At 43.3% G+C, this 15,766-nt stretch overlaps 1 protein-coding gene across 1 annotated transcript in view; it reads left to right on the forward strand.

Annotated features, from left to right (window-relative positions):
• gfra4a (GDNF family receptor alpha 4a) overlaps nt 1-15,766 on the forward strand; it is a 315,428-nt gene that overhangs the window by 252,782 nt on the left and 46,880 nt on the right. The window contains exon 3 of the mRNA XM_084311098.1: nt 3,306-3,386. Within this exon, the coding sequence (XP_084167224.1) occupies nt 3,306-3,386 (81 nt within the window). The remainder of the gene's footprint in view (nt 1-3,305; nt 3,387-15,766) is intronic.

Genomic DNA, 15,766 nt, shown 5'->3' on the forward strand with positions numbered 1-15,766 from the left:
TTTCGTTCTTTTTTGTGTTATTTTTTTGTTCGTTTTTGTTTTAGTTCGTTCTTTTTTTGCGTTTTTTTTTTTTTTGTACATTATTTTGCGTTCGTTTAGTTTGTTCATTTTTTGGGTTTTTGTTTTAGTTCGTTCGTTTTTTTGCGTTCTTTTTTTCGTTCGTTTTTTGTGTTCTTTTTTTTTAACACAAAAAAAGGAGGACAGGGTTAGGGTTAGTTAGAAACAACCTGACAGGGGGGACAGGGACATGTTGGGACAGTGGTTCTAGGGGCAGAGAGACAGACACCACACAGGGGGGGACAGGGACATGTTGGGACAGTGGTTCTAGAGGCAGAGAGACAGACACCACACAGGGGGACAGGGACATGTTGGGACAGTGGTTCTAGAGGCAGAGAGACAGACACCACACGGGGGGACAGGGACATGTTGGGACAGTGGTTCTAGAGGCAGAGAGACAGACACCACACGGGGGGACAGGGACATGTTGGGACAGTGGTTCTAGATGCAGAGAGACAGACACCACACGGGGGGACAGGGACATGTTGGGACAGTGGTTCTAGCAGAGAGGTGGGGAGAAACAACCTGACCTCCAGGCAGCTCGGTCTTCGTTTTTGTTCGTTTTCGTTTTAGTTCGTTAGTTTCTTTGCGTTTTTTTTTTTTTTTTAGTTTTAGTTCGTAATTTTTTTTGCGTTCGTTTTTTTTAGTTTGTTTTTTTGCGTTTTCGTTTTAGTTTGTTCGTTTTTTTGCGTCTTTGTTTTAGTTCGTTCGTTTTTTTGCGTAATTTTTTTGCGTTTTCGTTTTAGTTAGTTAATTTTTTAGCGTTCTTTTTTTTCGTTCGTTTTTTTGTTTTCTTTTTTTTGTTATTTTTTGTGTTATTTTTTTGTTCGTTTTTGTTTTAGTTCGTTCTTTTTTTTGCGTTTATTTTTTTGCGTTTTCGTTTTAGTTCGTTCGTTTTTTGGGTTTTTGTTTTAGTTCGTTTGTTTTTTTGCGTTCTTTTTTTCGTTCGTTTTTTTGTGTTCTTTTTTTTTAACACAAAAAAAGGAGGACAGGGTTAGGGTTAGTTAGAAACAACCTGACCTTCAGGGAGCTCTGTGGGGAGAAACAACCTGACAGGGGGGACAGGGACATGTTGGGACAGTGGTTCTAGAGGAGAGACAGACACCACACGGGGGGACAGGGACACGCCGTTTTGGTTCTTGTGGAGTAGATACAAAACTGGGGTCCTGGGGTGTTTGCGTAAAAGGAGCCCGCTGGTCACGGTTAGTGATATGGCCATGAGAGAGCGCTGCTGTCGGTGTAAAACGGGGGATGAAGAGAGAGAAGAAGTGCCTCAGAGTCTCTACTGGAGCCTGCTGTCTGTTCTGCATGAGGCCCCAAGGAAGGGCAATTATTATGCCCATTATGGCCAGTCGTACGTACTGTGTCTTTGTCCTAGAAGCACTTTAGTAGGAGCTGTCAAACGGTTCTGCATAGGCATGGGCTTTCGACTGTGTAAACGAATTGATGGGACCAGCATCTGATGCCAGAGATTAACACTGGGGATATAATTATGCTCACAGACTTAGTCCAGTCAAGTCAGATTTATTAATTTGTATAGCCAAAAATGACATTACATGGTGAAATAGACTGCAATTATTTTATCCATGGCACTTTTCAGCTTATGCCTCGCATTCACCCATTCACGCACATATTCACACACCGACGGCGGAGGCAACCATGCAGGGAGCCAACCTGCTCATCAGTTAGGGGGTTGTTCGAGGACACTGCCCAAGATGGGATCATCCCTATGTTCCCCGGGTCCTATGTTCCCCGGGTCCTATGTTCCCCGATTGATTGATTAATTGATTTGAAAATTTTATTAATTTGTATTATTTTATTAATTATTAATGTCCGCCTTGTTTCGAACTGGTTAAGCTTAGGCCCTCTTTCGAAGTTGGTTAAGGTTAGAGTTTGGAATCAGGGCTGGTGGTCTAAAAATTTCAATCAATCAATCAATCAATCAATCAATCGGGGAACATAGGACCCGGGGAACATAGACATGCTCCCCCCAAGAGGAGCCGGAATCGAACCCAGGAACCTTTTAGATTACCAGATGACCAGCTCTACCTACAGTACTGAGCCACTCTCACATCAATGGGCTTCACAGGCCCACAGTGAAACAACGCCCCCCAGGCCTAACCTCCAATGAAGAAAAGGAAAAACTTTACTTGATTTACTGTATCAAATGTCAAACTGGCTCAAAAGGACTTGGAGAAAACACACACTGTATTGACCTGATTGACCAATTGGCAGTGTTGCAGTCGAGTCACTAAATCTCGAGTCCGAGTCGAGTCTCGAGTCCCCAGTGTTCGAGTCCAAGTCCGAGTCACCAAAGAAGAGCCCGAGTCCAGTCCGAGTCGAGTCCCCATTACCCTAGTCCGAGTCCCAGTCCAAGTCATCAAGGTTGAGTCACCTCCACTCTGGCAGTCAAAGAGCCGACATACAAATAAAAAAAGGTCTAAATTAAACATAAATGACACAGCGGTCACCATTTCAAAGGGAGTTTATTCACTTTGTGACACAATAGCCAAACAAATGCACTAGCCATCAATATCTCATGCCAAATGATTGTGGCCTATATTACAAAAAGAAATTAAATTAATGTATTTATCAATTAACAAGTCCGAGTCCTCGTCTGCACCTTCCGAGTCCGAATGCAGTCAATGCTCGAGTCCAAGTCCAAGTCTGAGTCATCAGTGCTCAAAAGTCCAAGTCGAGTCACGAGTCCTGAACATCAGTCCAGGACTCAGACTCGAGTTTGTAAACCTCTACCAACTGTCCTGGGCTCCGACCATCACCAGGACTCTAGCCTGAGGCACTGTGGACACTGTCTGTCACCTAAACAGCATTTTATGAATACAAGTTGTTTTTTCCAATCATGCTCTACTACAGGAGATGTACAACTGTGTTTAATATATTAAAATGTTGTATGCTAACGCAAGCAAAGCTTTGATATCCTTCATGAAAAGTGTTTAATATCCTATAGCTCAAAAGCCAGTAAGGCAGCAAATTAGTTAACGGTAACCCTGACCATTCTCACTACATACAAATTAAAAATACATTAAAGAATGTCCCTCCGGGCAATGGGATCTAGACACTGCCATTTGTCATCCACTCTTCAAACAACTATGGCAGCTAGCCAGTGTGCGTGTGTCCTCTACATCAACTTCCATTCATTCTTCACAGCATAATATATATCAGGGTTTCCCTGACCATGAACATGTTTAAATATGAAGTCTTTAAGTCTTTATTTTGTATGTTGGCAGGTCTAAATCTCGTGGAGGAGTACCCGTATGAACCAGAGGAGAGAGGCTCAGATTATGTGCGTCTGGCTTCCATTGCTGCAGGTAAGTGTGTCGTGCAAAACAGAATCACTTGTGTTGATCTTGGAAGGTTTCATCGATATTTACATGTATAAACATATAAACATGACCCTTTCCCAAAGATAGAAACCACCCAACCAAGGCTCTACTAGATGGGTTCCTTGTTTATAAACGTACCATGTTCGAACCAATCAGCAACACCCGCTGAATCACATGACTGAGTCGCCCCCTACCTGCGCTGAGCAGCAGCGCTAAAGTCTAACAGGGCTCTATGGAGAAACCATGGCACTCTCCTGGACTAAAAGTAATTTCATGTCGATCCATGGTGGTGACGTGTCTTGTTTTCTTCGCCTCTGTGTGAATGGAGAGGACGTTTGAACACATTGGCTGACGGGCCGGCATCCGTAGCTCCTCTACAAGAATCTCATGTTCCTGTCAGATGCCTTTGCCACCACAAACTCCTGTTTGTCAGCCTGCGTAAACACATAAACCCTCTGGTGGGAAGCGTGTCAATATCTCAAGTCTGTAGCACTCAAGGTCGACTGCTTGACGAACAATGTTACTTACCCCTAGCTTAGAGTTGTACCCTTCCTGCTGACTTGTTGTACAGAATACCAAAACAGCTGGATGTCATACTGCCCAATCAGTGCGGCTGGGAGTGTCCTTCACCTTTTACACAGCTAGATTTGGCATGGATTCATTGTTTGGATCGTTAGCATGCAAAATGCTAACAAATGCAAATATATGGTAGTCTGCCCTGTTGTTCTGACCGGGATTATGTTTTTCTTTTTGCCTCCTTGATGGACGAGAAACCCGTCTATATGTGACTCCATCAGCGTAGGGCTGTGTCCGAGCCTCACATAGACTCCTGTAGTCAGCTGGGTAGGGCTGTGTCCGAGCCTCACATAGACTCCTGTAGTCAGCTGGGTAGGACTGTGTCTGAGCCTCACATAGACTCCTGTAGTCAGCTGGGTAGGGCTGTGTCTGAGCCTCACATAGACTCCTGTAGTCAGCTGGGTAGGACTGTGTCTGCTCGTGCGGGTGTAGCCATCTCTCTGACTGCCCTTCTAGTTTGATAATATAGTTAGAAGCATATAGCATCCCACATCTCTAGAAATGTACCCCGGGCACAGTCACAGTGTGTCAGGGTGGATTCTACCTATAATAAACTCTAAAGATCGATCGCTCCATTAATTGGGCAACGAATGGTATGGGTATTTTGTAAAGTGAAAAAAACGCACTCAATCAGCCTCCATGCACCAGCGATGGGCGTAACTTCTGGAGGAATCGGTTGTTGTTGTTTTGTTTGGCTCCATTGCTGTTTTTGTTTGTTTTGTACATGTCACTAGATTGCTCGATGGGGAGATTGGTGTGTGGCTACGGTTGGAGGGGTGGCTACGGTGTGTGTGGGGGGAGGGGGGGGGGTGAGGGTTTGTGGAAGGAGGAGACACACTTCTTGCCTGACTAACCGGGTTTGTTGTAATTCAGCCAAGATAGCTGTTTGGGGGAAAAAACTATCCATTCATCACTCAACACACGGTGGAAGGGAGAGGGAATCGGGCAGTAGGAGTTAGATCATTTTGTGTACTGTACTGTGTAGGGACTGTCCTGCTCCACTAGGGGCAGGCTTTTCTCATTCACTAGGCTGGGGGCGGGGCTGGCTTTTCTAATTCACAGGAGCGATCTTTTCTACTCTACGTTGGCTTTGAGAGTTGTGAATGAATGAATGAATGAAAACTTTATTTAACAGATTGCAGAATGGGTACAATACAGTACGGCTCAATACATACAATTGTTAAGGGGATGCAGACCTGAGAAAGACGTTTGTCTTGTTTCCATCAGGGTCCCCCATTTTCAATTCATATAGACATTTATGACATACACAACATACATGACATTTATGGCATAGGGTATTAGGGACATATAGGTATTTAGTACTGATACATTTGTAAATTGTGACATAACCGGTATTCAAATATACAGTACTGTTACCCCTAGATCCTGACAGAGTATATACATATGATGGGGAGGGGACTGTACATTAGGAGGGGGTGGGTGGGTGGGAGAGAAATATACATACGGCGGGGAGGGAATATATACATGTTTGATTGATTGAATTGATTGAAAACTTTATTAACAGATTGCAGAATGGGTACAGTACAGTACATAGATGTAGCAGTAGGCCTACTGTCTATCTGTATGTCATGTATGGGGACCCTGATGTAAACAAGACGAAAGTCTTTCTCTGGTCTGCATCCCCTTAACAATTGTGTGTATTGAGCTGTACTATACCCATTCTGCAATCTGTTAATAAAGTTTTCAATCAATCAATCAAAACAGCTCAATACATACAATTGTTAAGGGGATGCAGACCAGAGAAAGACGTTTGTCTTGTTTACATCAGGGTCCCCCATTTTCAATTCATCATACTGTGCAGGACAGTGATGCAACAGTAGCAGGACAGTGGATCACAGTGATGTACTGTAGCAGGACAGTGATGTAGCAGGAGTCAGGACATTGGATCACAGTGATGTACTGTAGCAGGACAGTGATGTAGCAGGAGTCAGGACATTGGATCACAGTGATGTGATCATTTTGTGTAGTGTACTGTGTAGGGACTGTCCTGCTCCACTAGGGGCAGGCTTTTCTCATTCACTAGGCTGGGGGCGGGGCTTGCTTTTCAATTCACAGGAGCGATCTTTTCTACCACATTGTACAACAGAACTGCCGAGTCCCGAGGCTGGTAAGTGCTAGTTAAAATGTACAGTAGTGCACAAACTCTACGTTGGCTTTGAGAGTTGTATTATACTGATATAAAAGTTATGCTGTAGGTTGTATGTGGGAGGGGGGCGGGGGGCTGCGTCGCCCACAGTATTTGGTTAACGTTACTGTGGGAAGTTATGCTGTAGGTTGTGTGCGGGGGGGGGGGGGGGGGGGCGGGGGGGGGGGTACGTCGTCCACGGTCTATTTAACGTTATGTACAGTAGTTGTGTTTGATTGATTGAAAACTTTATTAACAGATTGCAGAATGGGTACAGTACAGTACATAGATGTAGCAGTACTGTCTATCTGTATGTCATGTATGTCTGTCCTGATGAATTGAAAATGGGGGACCCTGATGTAAACAAGACGAAAGTCTTTCTCTGGTCTGCATCCCCTTAACAATTGTGTGTATTGAGCTGTACTATATTGTACCCATTCTGCAATCTGTTAATAAAGTTTTCAATCAATCAATCAAAACAGCTCAATACATACAATTGTTAAGGGGATGCAGACCAGAGAAAGACGTTTGTCTTGTTTACATCAGGGTCCCCCATTTTCAATTCATCATAAACAGGGGTGTAAAAAGTACCCAGAAATTATACTTTACTACTACTATTATACTAAGTACACTGTACAACTGTACAAGCAAAACTGTACATTGGAATATTGACGAAACCATACTTGGTCATTTACTGTACATTGGAGGGGGTTGGGTTAGGACATTTACAGGGTCCAGTTTCGAATTGCAGTCTCCCGTAGTTGCTCTTTGAGAGTGGTTTTGAAAGTGGGTAGTGATTCACATTCCTTTACAGCAGGGATCAGCAACCTTTTTGATACAAAGTGCCATTTTAAAATGTTCTTGTTAACCAGTGTGCCATATCAATGTTAAGGTTAATTATGACACCACATCACAATGTAAATCTCCAACAGATCTGTAATTCTATTCCATCCATATAGGCAATGTGCATAGCAATAGTTTTAATAACCATTTTCCTCTCATAAATATATAAGAGAATGCTGCCGTCTTTATGAGATGCTTGCTTGCCATACCTGGACACATTCAGCCTTGTCTGCCTCATCCTTTAAAGTTCTCATGTTTGGTCTCAAAATGGCGTTTAACACTCAATGTTCGGCAAACAACAACAGACTGACCCTTCTCATTGGCTCTGACCATGAAATATCCCTGGTATATCAGTCAACCTACAGTACCATAAATAACAGGCTGTGCAACTGCCAATGGCTGTGAAAGAGGTAACTGCATGGGGAGGTAACTCAACATTTCCAAAAAGGTTCCTCTTACACATTTGCTAGTGTGCCATGTTGGTTTAGATAATGTGTACCAATGGTGGCACTCGTGCCTAAGGTTGCTGACCCCTGCTTTACAGCTTTGGGTAGGGCGTTCCACATCGATGTGGCATAATTGCGAACCGTGTTTAGTCCCTTGTTTGAGCCGAATCTGGGTTTAACATGATTTGTGGAGCTCCCTCTGGTGATCGTGGTATTCACTGACCTTTGGGAAGTATTTTGACATGTACATGGGTACCTTAGTCGTATAGTGTATCTTGTTGACCAGGCCCATTGCAAGTTGCTGTACTCTGTCGTCTACTCTAAGCCATCCTAGGTTGTCAAAGTGGGCAGGGGTGAGGTGGGTTCTAGGAGTAAGGTCAAGCAGTAGTCTGACCAGTTTGTTTTGAGATCTGCCAGGTTATGACATTTATGCTTCTACCTAAAACTAGGTTATGTGAGTAGCTGGGATTGGTTCAGGTTCTGATATTGCTGTACAGGCCAAGATTTCACTGATCGCTTTAGTACTTAGACACATAGCACTATGTTGTATCCTCTCACCAGGCTCCAATGCAATGGGGCACATTTTCACATGATGTTGCTGTCAATGACGCATTATACAAAATGGTCATCAGTAGTGGCCACAGAAATAAATCCATATTCCATAATGGGACTTGAGTATACTGAATATTTGACCATACCAAATACCAAATATATTGCCAAAAGGAAAGGCCAATTTAAATTAGTATTAGCAACAGTAACAGTGTATTGCACTACTATTACTACTACTGTTAACTGTTAACTGTTACCCGTTATTGCACAAATGTATTGTTACCTGCTACCTGTTATTGCACAATTTTATTGCACAATTTTTTTTGTATTGGATTCTATTATATGTTGTACCAATTGCACATCGTTGCGGGCAAGACCACCCGCATTTCATTGTATATCCGTATGCCGTGACAAATAAAACTCTTGACTTGACTTGATCTCATATAAAAGGCCTTCTAGTAGGCCAGTTGACTAACTCACATAATTAGCATCATATAGCCACAATACTAACTAACAATGCTTTACTTTTTCTCTTTCCTTGGCATGTCTCCCAGGGGGCCCGGAATCACTACTTACTGGTCTGTTTAGTCTGTTTAATCTCATTCCTCATCTCTCCTGCTCCATCCCTCATCTGCTGACTGTGGTCATCCTGTCCTGGGTGTGTTTGGTCTCCTGCTCCACTCTTCTTCAGGCTCTGTGATCCTGCACCTTTTTAGGGTGGAGGATATCGGCAGCCATTGGACGTGGTTGGCTGCCTGAATTTAGCTTAAGTCTATTGCTCTTTTTGCCCAACAAAGTAACTGCAATTTTTTTGAGGACCAGCACCATGAAAGGACAAGACAATCTGAATGTGTGCACATAACCTCACCATGCTCACTGAGAACACCTGCACAATGAGGATTACAGTTGATCACAAATGATTTGTGATCATGTGTTGTGCTTGTAGTAGTAGTGTTAGCTTGTGTGCTATTTGATTGTTATTATTTACACTGTTTCTAAACAACTCCTAACTGATCAGAAAAAGTTACTGGAATATGTTGTTTCTTTACACATATGTTGGATTATGTAATTGGTTTGTCTTTTTTATTGGTTTGTCATGACAAACCAATTACATAATCCAACATATGTGTAAAGAAACAACATATTCCAGTTAACGGTATATTTTTTTAATGATTCGTTACGGCGAAATCAATACTTCCATTTGTATAAATTGCATTAAGCGGACCTTAGTATTGCTGCCTGGCTGAGGGGCTTGTTGCGGCTCATGTGCATGCGCACGCTCGGCCAATCAGAGCAACGCGGAAGGGCTTGTTGCTTACCGAAAGTATTCACGCGGTTGGGGCTCCTTTTGCACAAATTACTGCATCAATACAGCTAAATATATACTTTTCCACGATATTCTAATTTATTGAGCTGCACCTGTACATCACTGTGCTCAGGAGGCAAAACGATGTCTAACATGCCTGCCATGTATCACAAACAGTACTGTATTTGCAAATCTGGTATGTCATAAATGTATAGATGTAGCAGTACTGTCTATCTGTATGTCATGTATCAAGTTTCAAGTTCAAGTTTCTTTAATAGTTGTCATACAGAATACTTTTATACAAAATGCTTCTTTCTGTTACGCTCCAGAGACTGCTAGACAAAAGATAAGTGAAATAAAATAGTATAGCATGTAAAAAAAATAGAAGTAAAAATAGAAGTCACGTACGTAGACACAGTGTAAGGGCCATATGAGTGTTTTGATTATGTCGGTAGCTTCTCCGATATATATATATATATATATTTTGTAATTGTGTTTAGTTTAAGGCACAATTAGGCGCCGGTGTGTAGAATATTAGAATTCATTTTGTCTAGAATAGTGTCTTATTTATGTTTGAACACTAGAGGGCTCACCGCCTCCATTATAGCCAGCTGGAAGTCATGAGATTACTTGAATGTAATTCAAGCATATATACCTTTAGGAGTTGAACATGAAGTAGTATTTTAACTTTGGGTGGAATAAAGTTTTAGAAACATTTGGGATGAATACACCTTTAAAGCTATTTGTGGGAATACACATACAAAAATAAAAACGAAAGAATGGAAAAACATGCAGAACTGATCGCTAATGCTGTCACGTCCCTGATGAAGATGAACAGGAGCACTTGGATTGGCAAGGTATTGTATTGGTGCGGACCCACGACAGGATGAAGGATGACAGGATGGGTCAAGCGCAGATGACATTTCAATGGCAACCCCCCCAAAGGAATGCGTGTGTGCTGCCCATCTCACATGTGTTACAAATAAAGACTTCATAGTCCCATTTCATTCATTTATTCATTCAAACTATTTGGGGTTATAAGCTTTAAAAGGATTTGGGGAAGACACCATAACACAATTGGGTATTAGAACCTTTAAAACCATTTGGGTGGAATACACCTTTAACTGTCCTGCTACTGTTGCATCACTGTGATGTACTGTCCTGCTAACCATTTGGGTGGAATACACCTTTAACTGTCCTGCGACTGTACACCTACTGTACTGATACTGTACACATACTGTACTGATACTGTACACATACTGTACTGCTACTGTACACACCTCCTGCACATTGTGATGGGGCTGTCCTGCTAACCATTTGGGTGGAATACACCTTTAACTGTCCTGCGACTGTACACCTACTGTACTGCTACTGTACACCTACTGCACTGCTACTGTACTGCTACTGTACACCTACTGATACTGTACACATACTGTACTGATACTGTACACATACTGTACTGCTACTGTACACCTACTGTACACACCTCCTGCACATTGTGATGGGGCTGTCCTGCTAACCATTTGGGTGGAATACACCTTTAACTGTCCTGCGACTGTACACCTACTGTACTGCTACTGTACACCTACTGCACTGCTACTGTACTGCTACTGTACACCTACTGATACTGTACACATACTGTACTGCTACTGTACACCTACTGTACTGCTACTGTACACACCTGCACATTGTGATGGGGCTGTCCTGCTAACCATTTGGGTGGAATACACCTTTAACTGTCCTGCGACTGTACACCTACTGTACTGATACTGTACTGCTACTGTACACCTACTGTACTGCTACTGTACACATACTGTACTGCTACTGTACACACCTCCTGCACATTGTGATGGGGCTGTCCTGCTAACCATGAATGAATGAATGAATGAATGAAAACTTTATTTAACAGATTGCAGAATGGGTACAATACAGTACGGCTCAATACATACAATTGTTAAGGGGATGCAGACCTGAGAAAGACGTTTGTCTTGTTTCCATCAGGGTCCCCCATTTTCAATTCATATAGAATTTGGGTGGAATACACCTTTTTAACTGTCCTGCTACTGTTGCATCACTGAGATCCACTGTACTGCTACTGTATTAAAACCTTTAAAACAATTTGGGTGGAATACACCTTTAAAATCATTCGATTTGGGTTATAACCTTTAACACTATTTGGGTGGAATACACCTTTAACTGTCCTGCAGCCATTTTACCACTGTCCACTGTACTGTACAGTCCTGCTACATCACGGTCCTGCTAACCATTTGGGTGGAATACACCTTTAACTGTCCTGCTACTGTTGCATCACTGTGATCCACTGTACTGCTATTGTATTATAACCTTTAAAACAATTTGGGTGGAATACACCTTTAAATCATTCGATTTGGGTTATAACCTTTAACACTATTTGGGTGGAATACACCTTTAACTGTCCTGCAGCCATTTTACCACTGTCCACTGTACTGTACTGTACAGTCCTGCTACATCACTGTCCTGCTAACCATTTGGGTGGAATACACCTTTAACTGTCCTGCTACTGTTGCATCACTGTGATCCACTGTACTGCTATTGTATTATAACCTTTAAAACAATTTGGGTGGAATACACCTTTAAATCATTCGATTTGGGTTATAACCTTTAACACTATTTGGGTGGAATACACCTTTAACTGTCCTGCAGCCATTTTACCACTGTCCACTGTACTGTACAGTCCTGCTACATCACTGTCCTGCTAACCATTTGGGTGGAATACACCTTTAACTGTCCTGCTACTGTTGCATCACTGTGATCCACTGTACTGCTACTGTATTATAACCTTTAAAACAATTTGGGTGGAATACACCTTTAAATCATTCGATTTGGGTTATAACCTTTAACACTATTTGGGTGGAATACACCTTTAACTGTCCTGCAGCCATTGTACCACTGTCCACTGTACTGTACTGTACAGTCCTGCTACATCACTGTCCTGCTAACCATTTGGGTGGAATACACCTTTAACTGTCCTGCTACATCACTGTGATGTACTGTCCTGCTACATCACTGTGATGTACTGTCCTGCTACATCACTGTAATGTACTGTCCTGCTACATCACTGTCCTGCTACATCACTGATGTACTGTCCTGCTACATCACTGTCCTGCTACATCACTGTGATGTACTGTCCTGCTACATCACTGTCCTGCTACATCACTGTCCTGCTACATCACTGTGATGTACTGTCCTGCTACATCACTGTCCTGCTACATCACTGTCCTGCTACATCACTGTGATGTACTGTCCTGCTACATCACTGTCCTGCTACATCACTGTCCTGCTACATCACTGTGATGCTACATCACTGTCCTGCTACATCACTGTCCTGCTACATCACTGTGATGTACTGTCCTGCTACATCACTGTGATGTACTGTCCTGCTACATCACTGTGATGTACTGTCCTGCTACATCACTGTGATGTACTGTCCTGCTACATCACTGTCCTGCTACATCACTGTGATGTACTGTCCTGCTACATCACTGTCCTGCTACATCACTGTGATGTACTGTCCTGCTACATCACTGTGATGCTACATCACTGTCCTGCTACATCACTGTCCTGCTACATCACTGTGATGTACTGTCCTGCTACATCACTGTCCTGCTACATCACTGTGATGTACTGTCCTGCTACATCACTGTGATGCTACATCACTGTCCTGCTACATCACTGTCCTGCTACATCACTGTGATGTACTGTCCTGCTACATCACTGTGATGCTACATCACTGTCCTGCTACATCACTGTCCTGCTACATCACTGTGATGTACTGTCCTGCTACATCACTGTGATGTACTGTCCTGCTACATCACTGTCCTGCTACATCACTGTGATGTACTGTCCTGCTACATCACTGTCCTGCTACATCACTGTGATGTACTGTCCTGCTACATCACTGTCCTGCTACATCACTGTGATGTACTGTCCTGCTACATCACTGTCCTGCTACATCACTGTGATGCTACATCACTGTCCTGCTACATCACTGTCCTGCTACATCACTGTGATCCACTGTCCTGCTACTGTTGCATCACTGTCCTGCACAGTACAGGACACAAAATGATTTAACTGCCTCTCGAATCGGGGTCATCGTGTCGCATTGGGTACAGAGCTTACTAAGTATACAGAGATGCTGGGATGGATAGGTTGTGGGGAGGATGTACAAAGATGGAGGGATGGATAGGTTATGGGCGGAGGGGTGGATAGGTTGTGAAGAGGATGTACAAAGACGCAGAGATGGATAGGTTGTGAAGAGGATGTACAAAGATGGAGGGATGGATAGATTGTGGGCGGAGGGGTGGATAGGTTGTGAAGAGCATGTACAAAGACGCAGAGATGGATAGGTTGTGAAGAGGATGTACAAAGATGGAGGGATGGATAGATTGTGGGCGGAGGGGTGGATAGGTTGTGAAGAGCATGTACAAAGACGCAGAGATGGATAGGTTGTGAAGAGGATGTACAAAGATGGAGGGATGGATAGGTTGTGAAGAGGATGTACAAAGATGGAGGGATGGATAGGTTGTGGGCGGAGGGGTGGATAGGTTGTGGAGAGGATGTACAAAGATGGAGGGATGGATAGGTTGTGGGCGGAGGGCTGGATAGGTGGGTTTACATTGTGTTTGATGAGGCGCTCCCTTCCCACTCTCACTTCTCGCCTGCCTCTTAGCCTGTGGGCAGCCTGAGGGGCAGTGTGTGCTTCTGTTCTCCCTCTGGGTACACATTAATTACCTATTAAGCTTAATACAGCTGGAGGAGAGAGAGAGAGAGAGAGAGGGGTGAGGGAGGGAGGGAGAAAGAGGGGGAGAGAGGTAGAGAGAGAGAAATAAAGGGGGAGAGGAGGGAGAGAGAGAGAGAAAGAAAGAAAGAAAGAGAGAGGGGGGAGAGTGAGATAGAGGGGGGGAGACAGAGGGGGGAAGAGAGAGAGAGATGGAGAGGAGAGACGGGGAGATAATGAGAAGAGAGAGATAGGGGGGTGACGGAGGGAGAGAGAGAGATGGAGGGGTGAGAGAGAGAGGGAGATGGGGAAGAGAGAGATGGAGAGGAGAGAGAATGAGAGAAGAGACGGGGAGAGAATGAAGAAACAGGGAAAGATAACGAGAGAAGAGATGGGTGGGCAATGAGAAAAGAGAGAGAGAAAGGGAGAGCGAGGCGGCTTGTTTACTGAAATCAGGAATGCCTTTCTGCCCCTCGCTGCTTTGAGTGAGGCAGCACAGAGAAGCTTTTTTTATGTGGAGGGCACAAGTCAAGTGTTTTGTTTTCTTCAGCAGTAGTTATGTTCTGAATAAGAGTCTGAATGAGATGGAGAAGTGTGTGATACCATTGATTAGGATGGAGGTCTGTCTTGGTTGTTAGTGTGTGTGTGTGTGTGTGTGTGTGTGTGTGTGTGTGTGTGTGTGTGTGTGTGTGTGTGTGTGTGTGTGTGTGTGTGTGTGTGTGTGTGTGTGTGTGTGTGTGTGTGTGTGTGTGTGTGTGTGTGTGTGTGTGTGTGTGTGTGTGTGTGTGTGTGTGTGTGTGTGTGTGTGTGTGTGTGTGTGTGTGTGTGTGTGTGTGTGTGTGTGTGTGTGTGTGTGTGTGTGTGTGTGTGTGTGTGCGTGTGTGGCACACAGTGTAATGCCACGCCATGACACGGTTGAAAAGGTTAGTTTTAAAATGCTTGCCTGCTTACAATTACAATTAGTATTATTAGCAATCGATCAGATTGCTCCAACACAGTAATGTAATGTGTACATTTGCCTCTTAAAGCCTCTGAAAACTAGCCTATGAATAGTAAAATGTGTATATCATATATCAAACGTAAGTGTCATATCAAGCATCCACCAGCATTTCAATAAAAAAATTACGAAACATTAATAACTATTATAAAACTCAGTTCAGAAACTCATCCAGCTTCTCAAACCATTTCTCAGGATTGTGTGGGCTCACGATTGATTGACAGCTCCCTTTCAGCTCAAGTACCATTTTCATTTCCATTCACAGTCACTAAAAGGCTGCTCGATTATGGCAAAAATCCAAAAAATTATTATTTTGATTGATATTTAAATTTCGATTATATAGATATATAACAAGTCTTGCACAGTATTTTAGCTTGTTCCAAGTCCGACTCCTCGAAACCAAAGTTTTTCCAGACGACCTTCACCTTTCTTCTCAACCAAAGGCTGTCTTTCTGCCATCTTCTACAAGTTAGCAAATATGTTTAAAAGTAACTGGACAAACTTGCGGTGGCTCCCTCTTCCCTCTCATTACGAGCTGAAACTATTGTTTGGGCTTGGGGTGGGGGGAGGGCATCGCTGTGAAGGAAGGGTGCGCTGCATTTACAACACAACACAAAATGAGAGCAACGCCATGTGGCGCAATAATCGCTTTATCTCGATTATCTTGTTTTCATGATCGTAGGAAGCCACAATCGGAATTGAAACTTGATTAATTGCCCATCCCTACTAACTAGCTAACTAGATTA

This window comes from Notolepis coatsorum (genome assembly GCF_963971535.1).
Source record: "Notolepis coatsorum genome assembly, chromosome: 3".
Taxonomy (NCBI): domain Eukaryota; kingdom Metazoa; phylum Chordata; class Actinopteri; order Aulopiformes; family Paralepididae; genus Notolepis; species Notolepis coatsorum.